Source organism: Mesocricetus auratus, unplaced genomic scaffold, assembly GCF_017639785.1.
Source record: "Mesocricetus auratus isolate SY011 unplaced genomic scaffold, BCM_Maur_2.0 Super-Scaffold_100018, whole genome shotgun sequence".
In the NCBI taxonomy this organism is placed as follows: domain Eukaryota; kingdom Metazoa; phylum Chordata; class Mammalia; order Rodentia; family Cricetidae; genus Mesocricetus; species Mesocricetus auratus.
Window position 1 is genome coordinate 28,126,889 of NW_024429199.1, and position 14,563 is coordinate 28,141,451.

General features: G+C 42.0%; 1 protein-coding gene across 4 annotated transcripts in view; it reads left to right on the top strand.

The window, feature by feature from the left end:
- Ect2l (epithelial cell transforming 2 like) overlaps nt 1–14,563 on the top strand; it is a 66,246-nt gene that overhangs the window by 26,163 nt on the left and 25,520 nt on the right. For 3 of the 4 annotated variants that reach the window (XM_040728371.1, XM_040728373.1, XM_040728372.1), the window contains 6 exons: nt 2,444–2,606; nt 7,062–7,314; nt 8,312–8,480; nt 10,175–10,313; nt 11,418–11,586; nt 13,306–13,434. In XM_040728371.1, the coding sequence (XP_040584305.1) occupies nt 2,444–2,606; nt 7,062–7,314; nt 8,312–8,480; nt 10,175–10,313; nt 11,418–11,586; nt 13,306–13,434 (1,022 nt within the window). Of the gene's footprint in view, nt 1–2,443; nt 2,674–7,061; nt 7,315–8,311; nt 8,481–10,174; nt 10,314–11,417; nt 11,587–13,305; nt 13,435–14,563 lie in introns of those variants that run through there. The other variant, XM_040728374.1, reaches the window with a different exon arrangement.

Here is a 14,563-nt window from a genome sequence, read left to right on the forward strand (position 1 = left end):
TTCTCAAGTGGTGTGTCAATCAAATCTCACCCAGCTATCCAAGTAGGGAAAGACATGCCCAACACTGAGAAGTCATAGAAGGCTTCTGTATCTTTAGGATGCTTTTGCATCCTTCTTCAATCCTTTATCCCAGTCATCATGCCTCCAGGGTAACCTAGTTGCCCTTTCCTGGGCTTATGAATGAAATCCACAGGACCATGGAGGTTGCTATTTGACAGTAATTTCATGAATGGCCTCTGAGGAGGCAAAAGGACAGTCATGGATGTGCCATGGCAGTCAGGGTCAAATCCATGTCTACTTAGGTGTTCTCAGAAGTAATGGAAATTTGTTCATCTGTCAAGGTCAAACCAAGCATGAAAATCAAGAAGAATAAGAATTCCCTGGGTTTCTTTTCATATGTTTGTGAAAAAATAAAAAGAAATGTATACTACGCCTTTCACTCTTTACCTTGAGCTGATTCCTGAATGGGGAGGCGTGAATACAATTTAAAATAACAGAAGACACTCAGAAGAACTTTGCTTAAGCTTGGCAAGAGTCTATGAATCATATAGCTTCATGGGTAACGGTGGCTTTTTCTGTGAATTGGGAGAATTTCTTTCCAGGTGTTCTAGTGCCTTATAGAAGTTCCACTGCTGTGATCCTGATTGGGGCACAGCTCTTGCTGGCTTCAGCAGAGATGTTCATCAATCTTTAAAACATGGTTGCCTCACAAGAGTAAAATTGAGTTTATAGTCAAGGTATTGCATCCGATTCCCACGGAGGCCCCACGATCTTCTGATTCCACATGGTCCAAATGCTATAGGTGTAGTTAAGAAGGTGACTGGATTTTAGTCTCAGGACAACACGTGTGGCTTAAACCACTTGAAGTTCTGAGTACTTCTCAGAGTATCCAACATGGTATATTAGCAACAGTTCTTTATTATGTTGAATGGAGCTGCCACTCTTGATGGTAGATGATTTTATCAGTGAACTTTAATCTTCAGGTTCAGGGACTTGCAGACAAGGCTCCAGGCTGAGCTAGTAGTTTTGGTAAAGCAGTGGTCAAGACCATATTTAGGAGTCACAGGTGTTCAGCGGGTTGGCTATTGTCTTTCCCTAATGGGAAGTGCTGATTCTGTTTCTATGAAATGAGTTGAGGCTTCAGCCACCCTCTGGGAATATAAGTCAGAGAAGTCCAATGCAGGATGGGGTTTGCTCAGTATCTTGACTTTTGATGAGCTTATCTGTGTCCACTAGGGCCTGATGGCTACTTAGCAGTGGGAGAAAAACTTTATAGTGCCAAAGGTCTCGAGTAAACGAGTTGTGGTAGGTTCTTAATTAGCAGAACTACTTCCAGCCACCTAAAACTGGTCCTACATGTCCGAGATTTTGGGGAGTTTTACGGTGATGAGGGGTTCCTGCTTGCTGGGTTGCTTCCAGCCCTTCCTGCTCCAACAGTAGGTACTCAAAGACCACCACCTATCTGGTGTCCTAACACTGCAGAGTTTTGTCACCAATATATAAAGAGAACAGTCATGTTTTCAGTTGTACATACACATGCAAGTGTGTACGTGTGTGTGTGTGTGTGTGTGCAAAAATTATAAAACTTGAAAAGGGACCATAAGAGTGGAGGAAGAGAGCTTAATGGGGGAGTGTGGGATTGTTCTTGACCTGAAAGCCAAAGAGGTGCTTTTTGGAGAGAGAGAAGACTAACGGGGGCTGGGGGCGTCACGGGATGGGGATGGTCAGCAAGGGAACGGGACAGTAAGGACAGAAGCTGGTGCTATATGGATGAAAACACCATAAGGAACGCATTGCTTCCCTGCTGACTTAAAGTCTCATTTAACAAACAGAGCTAGACTTGCAGTGGTTCTCAACCTTGCTGTGACCCTTTAGTACAATTCTTTGTGTCATGGTGACCCCCAACCATAAAATTCTTTTTGTTGCTACTTCATAACTGCAATTTTGCTACCATTATGGATCATAATATCATTTTTTTTGGAAATAGAGGTTTGACAAACGAGTCACGACCCTAGTTAAGAACCCCTGGTAGAGAAAAAGTTCAGAGATTAAGAGCACTGGTTGATTTTCCAGAGGACTTGGGTTTGATTCCCAGCACTCACATGATGGCTCACATCCTCTAACTCCAGTTCCAAGGGATTTGATGGCCTCTTTTAACCTCTTCAGGCACGCACATGAGTGCATAGATATATATGCCAACAAAACACACGTACACATTAAATTGTAAGTATGTATCTATAATATATTTATTTATATACAACGCTGAGGATATAGCTCAGGACCTTGCTCAGCCTTGGGAGGCATATTACCACTTCCCAAGCCCTGATTTAATTACTTTACAATGGAACATTGGAAAATAACAATGACTGGTCTCTCTACAGGATCTTTTAGTCACTGTTAGATGACGGTGTTAAGAATTAAATTTTTGTGTCTTTCTTTGTAGGTTCATCCAAGGCTGGTTTTCAGAAAGGAAGCAGGTGGCCAACGTGGATTTCTCGACAGTGCTACCTCGCTCCATTTCTCTTTATATCTTTTCCTTCCTGAATCCAAAAGACCTGTGTGCAGCTGCTCAAGTCAGCTGGCCCTGGAAGTTTCTAACAGAACAGGTTTCCTCCTCTCTACTCCTGTCACTTCCTAGCAATGGCACACAAAGGCAACCGTAATCTGCAATGGGTCAGTCAGGGTGGCTCTGGTGCCTGAAATAACAGTGGAGGGAGCCCGAAACTTAGTTGAGTGCCCCTTGGGGGAAAGGATGGGGGACCTGGAAGAAGTCGGTTCAGCACGTAAAGGCACTTGCTGCACAAGTGTGATGCCCTGAGTCTGATTCCCAGAACCTCTGAAAATGGGGTGTGACAGTTGACCTCTATAATCTCTCTGTTGCTCCAGCAAGATGGGGATGGAGGCAGGAGAGCCCTGGACACTCATGGGCCAACTAGCCTGGTATACACAGTAGTGAATGACAAGGTGGAGGTAAAGGCCGTTGACACACACTCACCTGTACTCATACACATGAACACACACACACACACACACACACACACAGATTTAAAACGGAGATAAGTGAATTTCAGTAACTTATTTTTTTACTTGGAAGGTTTTTCCCACCTTTGGTTTCCAAGTTTTCATATTGTGAATCAAACCCAGTGCTTCATACATGCTAAGTCAGCACTCAACAGCTGAACCAAATACCAGCACCAGTAATATTTTGTAATCATGGCTATATACACCATTGCAATAGCTTATTTACTTTTATCATGCTTGTGGATCATTCAATGTGATTATTATTTTAACAATTTATAGAAGTTTGCTATTCTTTATGAAAAATGTTTTGAGCTGTGTTTCTTATGTGGTATTATTTTATTCATGATAGATTAGTTCTGGAAAATTGGTACATAATCAGAGCTTCTACTGAATGCTTGGCTGACAGCTGCTGAGGAACAGAATAGCAGCTAAAACCAGCATCTGCCGCTGCCTCTGCCTCTGCTCTAGGCATCTCTTTGTTGTCTTTTACGAGAGTGATTGTGAGAAGACAGACATGTTCTGGCTTCATGTCATGTTTTCCCCCTGTAGACTGCACATGTCCAGGGATGGCTGTGTCCTGATTTTCATTTCAAACACGAGCTGCTGCTCAGTGAGGGCCTCAAGCTCAAGGCAGGCAATGGCCCTTATTTTATGGCCTGTTGTCAGGTTCCTCAGACCCAGGCACTCTTGTTTATATATCTTACTCTTGGCTTTTCTGTCACCACACACCTGAGATACACCTCTAAAGAGAATATGCTTGGCCAGCATTTGGCAGTCTTTGAATTTTTTTAAAGATTGTTTTGGTTTTTAGGGTACAGAGAAGTGAATCCAGGACCTCATAAGCTGGGTAGTGTCCCAACGCTTATGTGGAGGTAGCACCTCAGGCGTTTGTTGGCTCTTACTATCTACCTTCTTTGAGACATAGTCTGTCACTATTTACTGCTGAGTCCTCCTGGGAGGTTCAGGGATTCTGTCTCCATCTCCCACCTCACTGGAGGAGCACGGACATTACAGACATGTGCAACCATGTCCAGCTTTACATGGTATTCTAGTTAGGGTTACTATTGCTGCAGTGAAACACCATGAGTGAAAGCAAGTTGGGAAGGAAACTACATCATAGTCAATCACTCAAAGAAGTCAGGACAGAAATTCCGACAGGCTGGAACCTGAAGGCACGAGCTGATGCAGAGGCCATGAAGGGGAGCTGCCTACTGGCTTGCTTAGCCTGCTTTCTTATAGAATCAAGGACCACCAGTCCAGAGGTGGAACCACTCACGATGGACAGGGCTTTCCCTCAGTCAATCACTAACTAAGACATGTCCTACAGCCAGATCTTATGGAGGCATTGTCTCAATTGAGGTTCCCTCCTTTCAGATGACTCTGGCTTGTGTCAAGTTGACATAAAATTACCCAGCACACATGAATTCTGGAGTTGTGTGTGTTTTGTTTTTAGCAAAAGTGTTTAGTCTATTTATATTCATATAGATTCTGATATATTTCGGTTGAGACTCACCATCTTATCTTTAGAGGTTCCCTTATTTTTAATAAATTTATCGTTTTTGAGGCAAGGTCTCATGTATTCCAAGCTGGCCTAGCCCTGGTTCTATAGCAGCAGAAGACTCCAGATTTCCAAGCACATTTCCTCCCCCTTCTGAATACTATGCAGCTTCTTGTTGCTCTTTCATTTGACCCTCATGTTTCATTTTTATTCTACTCAAACTTTCCTTTGGGCTGCATAAGTACTTTTACTGTTCATCTCAAAGTTTTAAAGATTTTTTTCGTAGTTATCAGAGATCATAGTATGCACTCGGGGTTATATGATCAGATCTTAGAACCTTTAGACTGTGTATCACTCCCTCTGTTTTTGTGCCTTCTTGTCATATTTTTGATTAGGTGCATATACACATATAATAAACGTTATCATTGTCCTTGAGTGTCTGCAGCAGACTGGATACAGCCCATGCCTCTTCCTTTGTAATAGCAAAATCCACAACTGCCTGAGAGTTTTTTATGCAATGGTGTATCTACATGTAATCAATCCTCTTGGATACTTCAAATTCTTCCACATATGTTATTACTTTTTAAAGATTTTAATAATATTTAATTGCATATATGTATGTGTTCGTTGCCTGTATGTATTTGTATGTGTATTTATGGGTATGCCTCCCAAGAGACAGTTCATAAGCATGTACCACCAAGCCTGGCTCCATAGTCTCTTACTGAGCCTTGCATCATTTTTTGTTTTTTAGTGTTTAAGTTCGGGTTTTCTTCTGATCTATCAGTTTTTTGTTTCTTTATCTGGATTCTAATATGCTCTTGTCTGTTTATTGAATTTTAAAATTAAGTTATTATCTTTTCCAGGCCCAGAATGCTGATTTGCTTCTATTGCCAACATTTTCCACTTGGTCCCTTAATATTTTTGGGCATATTAATCATGGCATTTTTTTCAAAGTTTATGTCTCATAATAGCAATGTTTGGCTCTTCCTCAGGACTCTCTATAGTTACTAAACCTGAAAGAAAACAAAGAATTGTCTTTCTAAGTATTCAAATTTTTTTTGGTTGAGTGCAGGTATTGGGTTAAAACACTGATGTCATCATCTGGGTCTCTGAATGATGTCATCTTCCTCTAGAAAGAATTTACTTTTGCTTCTAGCAAGGGATCAGACCCAGAGCAAGCTGCTTCAAAGGTGGCCTCAGTCCTTGTCATGGTTTGCATAACTCAGTCTTACTCTTCCTGCAGTGCTCCTCAGTTGAAAACCTCGTGTGGTACCCAGGGCTGTGGTACCCAGGGCTCTGCTTAGATGAGCCCTGAGTTCCAGATGTGTTCATTCTTCTGTTCGCCTCTCTCTCTCCTTCCTTTCTTCCTTCCTTCTTTCTGTTTTTTCTTACCTGCTCCTTTAGAGCCCCCGAGTCTTTGAACCACAGCTTCGTGGCCTGCTCCCCAGCCTAAGCACACTTTTCTTTGAAACTGGCCATGTAGACTGGGGAAGAACTCGGCTACAGGGTGCTCGTCTTTCTTGAGGCCCGGGGGTTAGTCCCCAGCACTGCACAAACCAGGCATGCAGGTACACATCTGAGATCACAGTACTCAAGAGACTGAGGCACGAAGATCAGAAAGTCAAGGTCCTTCTCAGTTATGCTGTATAGTGAATTGCAAAACAAAGAGATGGCAAATGCCTCGAACCCAGTCTGGGTTTCCTTTTGTTCTGAAATCTTGAGGATACACAATTTTTACTGCATTGGTAATTTTAGAATGCATACACACACACATACACACACACACACACACACACACACAGAGTCTGTTGTCTTTTAAGGTCTTACCATGTTTCCCTGGGCTCATAGTGTACCTCCTATTCCAACCTCCCAGAGATCTAGGAGCACAGGTATATGAGGGAATGATATTGTGCCCAACGTAATTATTTTTATATTTTGTCTAGATTGTGATCTCAGTGAACCACATGAAATTCACTGGTTTTTTTTTTGTTTGTTTGTTTTGTTTTTTCGAGACAGGGTTTCTCTGTATTGTTTTGGAGGCTGTCCTGAGGAATTAACTCTGTAGATCAGGCTGGCCTCGAACTCACAGAGATCCGCTTGCCTCTGCCTCCCGAGTGCTGGGATTAAAGGCATGCGCCACCAACACCCAGCAAAATTCACTGGTTTTTAATATGTCAAAAATTGTTGCAATTTGGCAATATGAGTTCAATAAAAATTCTTCTCTGTGGGAGAGTTGATCTGAAGCAAACTATTAACCTTAAGTCTCATAATCTAGACTTAAGGTAACAAAATACTATAGGAATGCTAGATAAGTTTCACAAGATGGCATTATATATATATTATATTCATATATAATGTAATGTATACTAACCAAAGAACAGTCTTTATATGGGATAAAATATACTTTATACCTTTTATAGATTGAAGTCAACAATACTAGAAATGTCAGTCTACCAAAAAATGTGTGTGCCTGAAACTACCATTGTTAGAAAACTGTCCCTGAGAAATGTTTCACTCGTCTCTCTCTTGTTCTTTCCCGAAGGACTGCTTATGGATGCCCAAATGCACCAAGTTTGGGTGGTTTCTGCCCTATACTCCAACACAGAATGAATATGGCGCCTGGAAGCAGCACTACATTGCCTGTGTGTCCAGCTTGGATTGGCTAACGCCCAGGGAAGCTGCTGCTGTTTATGGGACACTGAATGAACCCAAAACAGAGGATGAGGAGTTCAAGGAGAGGCAAAGAGAAAAGTGCCTGAGGAAAGCAATTTGGGAGAAAATAGCATCCCGTAAGAGTGAGTAGCATCACCCAGCTACTGAACAAAGGGGCTTACATATAGATTCCCATCTAGAAGAGCATGTGGATTTGCTCGACTCCTCTTCCTTTATTATATACTTTAGGTTAATTGCTAATAAAAGAACAATTCAGATGAAATATCTAAGGTCAAGCATCCGTCTCCACAGCAGTCTAATTCCAGGTTTGTAAGAGCAAAAACAAGGAAGGGATCTGGTAACATGATTGTCCTATTAGCCTGAAGACCTGAGTTAAAATTGCCGGTACCCAAACAGCGGAGGAAACCTGAGCTAGGGTGTGTGTGCCTCTCAATGCCAGTTTGAGGGAGGTAGGGGCAGGAGGATCCTGGGAGCTTCCTGGCCAGCCTGTGCGGTCCAGTCAACCTCTAGCCTTGTGTGCTTGCACACGTGTGTCTGTGCACACACTTATACACACGCATATGGCCTCTCCCAGCCCTTCCCCCACGCATACCTAAAAGGAGGAGAAAGGGCAAACAGAGGCAAAAAACAAGAAGCAAATCCAGACGGAAGAATTGGGACTGGTGAAAAGGAGGCGTGAACACGGGAGTGAGAGCACGAAGAGCAATTTCTATGAAAAGAGCAAGAAGGAAACAGGGATGAGGCCATGCGCTCGGGGAAGCACACATGTTCTTAAGATACACTGTCAGCTGGCTTGGGTTCGCCCTTCTCTTTTCCCTCGCTCTTCCCTGGGAAGACTGAGACAAATGGGAAATTACCTCCAGCCGAGGACAGAAAGGGATGTAGGCCTATAGGCTGATTATCTGGTCCTCACAAGAAGAGTTCCTTGTTCTCTGAGCTTTGCTGATTGACCCAAAATGGCAGACAGAAAATAAATCCTCTAGGAGTGTGGGCAAGTGGCTATAATTATTGTTTGGAATATTGCCCCGGTGCAGCTTTCTTCTTGATGTCTTAATCTATGTCAGCTTGGCTGGGAAAAGTGTGGTTTAATGGGAAGCTTGCTGCTGTTCGCTTTTGCAGAGGAGTTATTCAAAGCTCGACCCCCTTGGCAGAGTGGAACGCGCTGCACCAGGATTTTAAAATCCACAAGCCTGCCCAGTGGTCCTCAAATGTGGAGAGATGGAGCAGGATTCTATGAAGCTTTGGAGAGACAGCTGGTTCTGGCATCTTTAGATGCTTTGCCCAAGCGGTGAGCAAACCTCTACCTACGGGGGGCTCAGTACTCTCCTGTGCTATGAAGACTCCATTATAGAATGGATTATTTAGCCAGCATAGGGATCTTCAGGAATTGGATGGTTTGTAGTCTATGAAATGTCAGAGAAGGAATTAATGACTTAATGTTCAAGAATAGCAGTTTTTAAATGTTTTCTGAAGAGGTAACTGTGTAATATCCAAAGCTTAATATACTTTTAGCCCTATGGTAAAGTTATATTGTAGACACCATACATTTTCTAAAGCTATTGAGCAAAAACGATGTTTCCCTGGTGTCTTTGATGGTCATCCTTCCATTGTCCTAATGAATGCTTAACATGATGTATTTATAAAGAAGAAGGGTCTGTTTAGCTCATGGCTTCATGAACAGTTGGTTCCATTGCTTTGGGCCTGTAGTAGCGTGAGCATCATGGTAGAAGCACATGATAGGAGAGGCTTACTCACTTTATGGTACCCAGGAAGTAAGGGGAAAAGGAAAAGTCGCTAGGGTTCCAATATTCCTTACAGAATCCCACCCTCAATGACCCAACTTCCTCCTACTAGGCCCACTTTCTAAATATCTACCCGACCTCTAAATAGCACCACGGACTGGTGACCAAGCCTTAAATACCCGAGGAAAACTGCAGGTCCCAATTACAGAAGCAAATTTGGACAAAAATTCCCATTTATTTTTGCAAATCTAAACACAATTCTTTTTTCCTACTGAAATTAGAGGAATTCTGACTGTTTCCAGTCCCGGGATTCATTTCTTTCTTTTTTAACTTTCTTTTTATTTTATGTGATTGGTGTTTTGCCTGAATATCTGTGTAAGGGTTCCAGATCCTCTGGAACTGGAGTTACAGACAGGTGTGTGCTGGGAATTGAACCCTGGTCCCCTGGGAGAGCAGTCAATGCTCTTAACCGCTGAGCCAACTCTCCATCTCCAAGGATTCACTTTTTATTCTATCTACCTATCCTATCTGACACTTGTAACTTCCACAACTTGCACAGCAATTTAGAAACTAAGAAAAAGAGGTTTGTTTTGCTTTTCACTTTGGATTGTACAGTTACATTTCAAATGCAGACACTAAAGTCTAGACAAGTGACATAAATCACCCAGTTGTCATAATATAAACAGTGGGACCTGAACCCTCACATTCCCACACTCCTTCAGCTTCACCACTGACACCACGCGCAGATCTGTGTTGGAACACTTGTGAGTGTGGAGTTATGTCCTACTCATCCAAAGGCACACAAAGACTTTTTAAGAAGTATAGGGAATCTCTTGTCCTTGGTAATGTGGGGATGGGGCTGTGGAAAGAATGGAGACATTACTCAGGAACCCCTAAGGGCCAGGAGTGAGTTAGGAATCGCTTGGCTGCACCTTGTAAACTATAGCTTTGAACCTGTAGGTGTAGAATAATGTTTATTTTAAGTGCCCAATAGAAGCTAAGTGAGTGCCAAAAAGCTTCTCCTTCATCTCTCATGTGGAAGTGGAGAGACAATAGGGCAGATTTGGCTCTGCCCAACCTGGGACCCCTATTTGTCGCTGTCCCTCAGATTGCTAGGAGAGCCTAAGAACTCAGGGACAGTGGCCTTCTGCCATCCATCCGTGTTCAGAGGGTATTGGCACTTATCAAAAGTCACGTTAGCAGAACATTAGGATTTATCCAGCCCTCTTGTGCTCTCCAGAAGCAATCTCTCTGGAAGTCACTCCTACCCTTTACTGTTAAAGAAAAATCATCGTGGGGTTGGCAGGACTGATGACAGCTCTCCCTGTGCTTTGCAACCGCATGTCATCCTGATCTCATCGCAGACTCCTGCATATGAGGTACCGCTGTGCTAAGAAGCCCGCCCTTTCCCGAATGGCTTTTTCTCATCTAGACTAACGAAGTCTTTTGGCTGCCATGTGTGTGAAGATGATTCATCTCCTGAAAGGGAAATTGTCTAATCAAGTGAACATTTACAAGACCCATACAGTTTTTAAAATTGGAGGCAATAAACATAAAAGCAATCAAACTTATTCTGAAAAAGCATGAGAGGTTCAAATTGCTGTGTGTGCAGTTGTTGTCAAAATACTCCTGTTGGATTGAACTTGTTGCTCTTAAAAAAAAAAACAAAGCCAGCATGATGATTAAAAATAGTTAAGACTCTTCCAGAATTCCCAAGAAGTTTAATAATATGTGATCAATAGTTTTCAAAAGTGGGTTAGAGCCGGGCGTTGGTGGCTCACGCCTTTAATCCCAGCACTCGGGAGGCAGAGGCAGGCGGATCTCTGTGAGTTCGAGGCCAGGCTGGACTGACAGCCTCCAAAACAGAGAAACCCTGTCTCGTAAAAACAAAAAAAAAGTGGGTTAGAAGTATTACTTTATGATCTATTTAAGCTAAAATATGATCATTACAAAATGAAGGTAGAGCTAGGTATAGTAGTGTGTACCTGTAATCCAAGCACTTAGGAGGCTGAGGCCAGGAGGATAGATGCAAGTTTGAAGCCAACCTGGATATAGAAAGTATCAAGTAAGCTAGGACTATACAATGAGACGGTCTCAAAAAACAAAAATAAGTAAAATGAAGTTATATGTTTTCATTACACATATAGTTAGAAGATTTTAAAATCTATTTAAGAAGTCCATTGTAAAATGGTATTAATTCAATTTTATTATTTTAATAAGTTGTGCATGTACAAAAATAAAGGGGGCGGAAGAAAAATAACCTAAATCATTAGTGCTATTTATCTGCATGGCAGAGTTACAAATGAACCTCATAGTTCGCTCACAATTAGAGAAGAAATAAACTAGCGGGAGTTTAGTCTCCCCCTTCTGTCCTTTCTGAAACAATTCTTTAGCAACGATAGCATATTGTGCATCACCTCGGTTCTTTGACTAGCTCTAAAGCTCACGCACACTGACTCCTACAGCTGCAGTCTTCCTTCTAGATGGTGGTGGAGAGCGTTAAGGTGGGTGTCTCGGCCATTCTGTATGAACACAGTGGTGTGTCCTTGGAGGGCCTGCTTCATCTCATAGACCGAGCTCTGCAAGGGCAGAAGGCACGAAGACTGGGGATATTTAGCAGTGGAAACAGCAGAGAAATTGACTTACTCCGAGGTTGGTCTGGGGTTTGGAGAACAGTCCTGTAGCTTGAGTGTCTGCAGTGCCTACCCACAAATGTGACTGTCACAGTGCTGTTAAGTTCTGATTCACTGGGAAAGGTTCATTTTGTCTTCATGAAGAAAGCAAAGTAACTTTTGATGATTTTTATTTTGAGACAGGGTTTTTCTTTTTTTTCTCTCTTTTTTTTTTTTTTTTTTTTGGTTTTTCGAGACAGGGTTTCTCTGTGGCTTTGGAGACTGTCCTGGAACTAGCTCTTGTAGACCAGGCTGGCCTCGAACTCACAGAGATCCGCCTGCCTCTTCCTCCCGAGAGCTGGCATTAAAGGTGTATGCCACCACTGCCCCATTCACATTCCTGTAAAGCTTTTCTATCTTGCAAAATTGAAACTTAGGAACACCTGTCTTCTTCCCCCAGCGCTGGCCCCTGCTAACCACCATGCCCTTTAGATACAGATATGGAAGCACTTGTTTTGTTTTTTTGTGACTTGGTTTTTCATTTATACTCCTAGAGCTCATACACTTTACCAATTGATTTTTCTCTTCTCTCTTAAGGCCAGACACTAATCTACTCTATCTGCGTGCTCCAGTTTCCTTATCAGCTGATCTACTAGTAGTCACTCAGGTTGCTTCTACTTCCTGGTTGTCATGAGTAACCACAAATCTCTTTTGTTCTTGCTTTCAGTGATTATGGAGATATGCCCATAAGTATGATATGGTGGCTCTCTTTTTATTTTAAAAAGCCTCTATGCTGTTTTCATAACTGTTTTATCAGCAATGTACAAGTATACCAAGTACTCCATGTCATTTACTTGTTAGAGGTTTTTGTTTTCACAGTATCCAATCTCATTGTGTTTTGATTTGCCCATCTCTGATAAGTGATGCCGAACATCTGTCATATGCTTGCTGCCCATTTGTACGTTTTCTGAAAACAAGCCCTTTGTTTATTAAAATGTGGGTTTGATTTTTGAATAAGTTGAGTTGTAGGCATCCTTTGTGTGTTATGGATATTAATTCCTTACCAGATATGTGATTTCAAGTATTTTCTCCTCTTCTATAGTGTCTTTGTCACTGTCCTATTACTGTGAGAGACACCACGACCAAGGCAACTCTTATGAAAGAAAGCATTTAGTGTGGGTTCTTCTTCCCAGAACCCTCTGTCCCCAGAAGTCCCACCTAGTCTCTTCCTGCCTAGTTAATGTCCATCCAGCCCTTTATTAAACCAATCACAGTGACACATCTTCACACAGTGTAAAGGAATATTGTACAATATGGCAGAATGAATCAGTTCTGAGGAAGTGGGGGGAGTTGAGGTGATGCTAACTTTGGGAGCCTTGGGCTTTGACCTTATTTTTTTCATTGACAATTGTGAGAGCTTTTTCTACTTTGGAAATTAGTTGCCAGACCCCAGGGCTTGACTGGCTATTCACCTTAAACTTTGCTCAAGCCCAGTGACTCCCAATACTGCACAGTGAAGGCAGAAACATAATGACCAAAATGTAAGTGTGTAACTCATTCACCCAGAGTGCAAAGGAGCCTGCAGCCATGGTGCTGTTCAAGGCACTTTTGTGGCCCTACCATGTTGCTTCAGGAAGCATAGTAGCACTGGAGATCTTGGTTTTTATGGGCAAATTGAATTTGTGATTTCATTTTTACAAACTGCTGAGAGTTGCTGTTTGTAACAATATAATATTTGATATTTTAATTTTTTCCTTAGGCTATAAGATTTCTATTAAAAATTTACTGTGGCCTGAAGTGAGAGACTTCTGGGAGAAACTGGGAAGCTGTGTGGCCACCGAAGAAGAAGGGGGACGTGTAGACTTCTTTGTGCCTCTTGGAGCATCAGGTCAGCATCAGTATTCTAGAAAGGCAGGGGACATGTCTCCTTGTGATGCTATTTTGTGTGTGTCTGAGGTGCCCTCACAAATGAGGCCATTTAATGCATGAATCAGTGGCTCATTCCTTTTTACCACTGTAGTTATTGCATGAAATACCATTATGTTGTATACTCTATCTATAGAAGGTATTGCATAAGGGAAGTTGCTGTGAGCATGTGAACATGGACAGTCACGTCTCTAAGATATCTAACAGCCCAGTGGTGTACATTTAACTCTTACAAAGCCAGTGAACATGTTTTTTTTAAGTGGTTCTACATCTTGACTTTTATACAGAGTATGTCTGAGAACTGCCTTGCTCAACACCGTGATACTTGTTTTACTTTTAGCCATTCAAGTGGAGACAGAAGCATCTTGTGGTGGTTCTAATTTGCAGTTCCCTAGTGAGTCACGACACTGAGCATCTTTTTATGTCCTCATCCACCATTTTTTCAAGTATCTTGCACATTTTGAAAAGTAGATTGCTTTTCCATTTGGTGCCTTATGTTTTCTTTCTCAGGATAGTTCTGCTGAACAGAATAATTTCTTAATTTTGATGAAATAAAATTTATCACCTTTACTTTTGTAACTGTTTTTACTGTCATATTTATAAATTATTTGAGAGGTGTATATTTTAAAATCTTCTGCCTATAGGTGTTCTGTCACACTTCTGTCTGTACCGCATGGGTGCAGTGTCTGTGGATGCCAGAAGAGGGCATTAGATCCTCCAGAACTGGAGTTAACATAAGGTTGTCAGAAGCCATGTGGGTACTGGGAACCAAACCCGGGTCCTCTGGAAGTGAAGTCAGTGCACTTAACCTCTGAGCCATCTCTCCAATCTCCATATTTTAAATTCCTTGCACAAGCAAAGATAAAAAAGATCCCCTTCTGCACCTCAAGGGGGTTGATATTTAAGTTTGGCATTTAGATCTGTGGCCCATTTGATTTATTTCAGAAAAGGTGGCATGGGTTGAAATTTAATTTATTTTACACATGGGAACCTGTTTTCCCAGTACCATTCCTTTTAAGGCAGCCTGTTCTCCCCCCATGAACTTTATGTACAAGTTTACTGCTATCAGTTGATGATTGAACTTAAGTGCA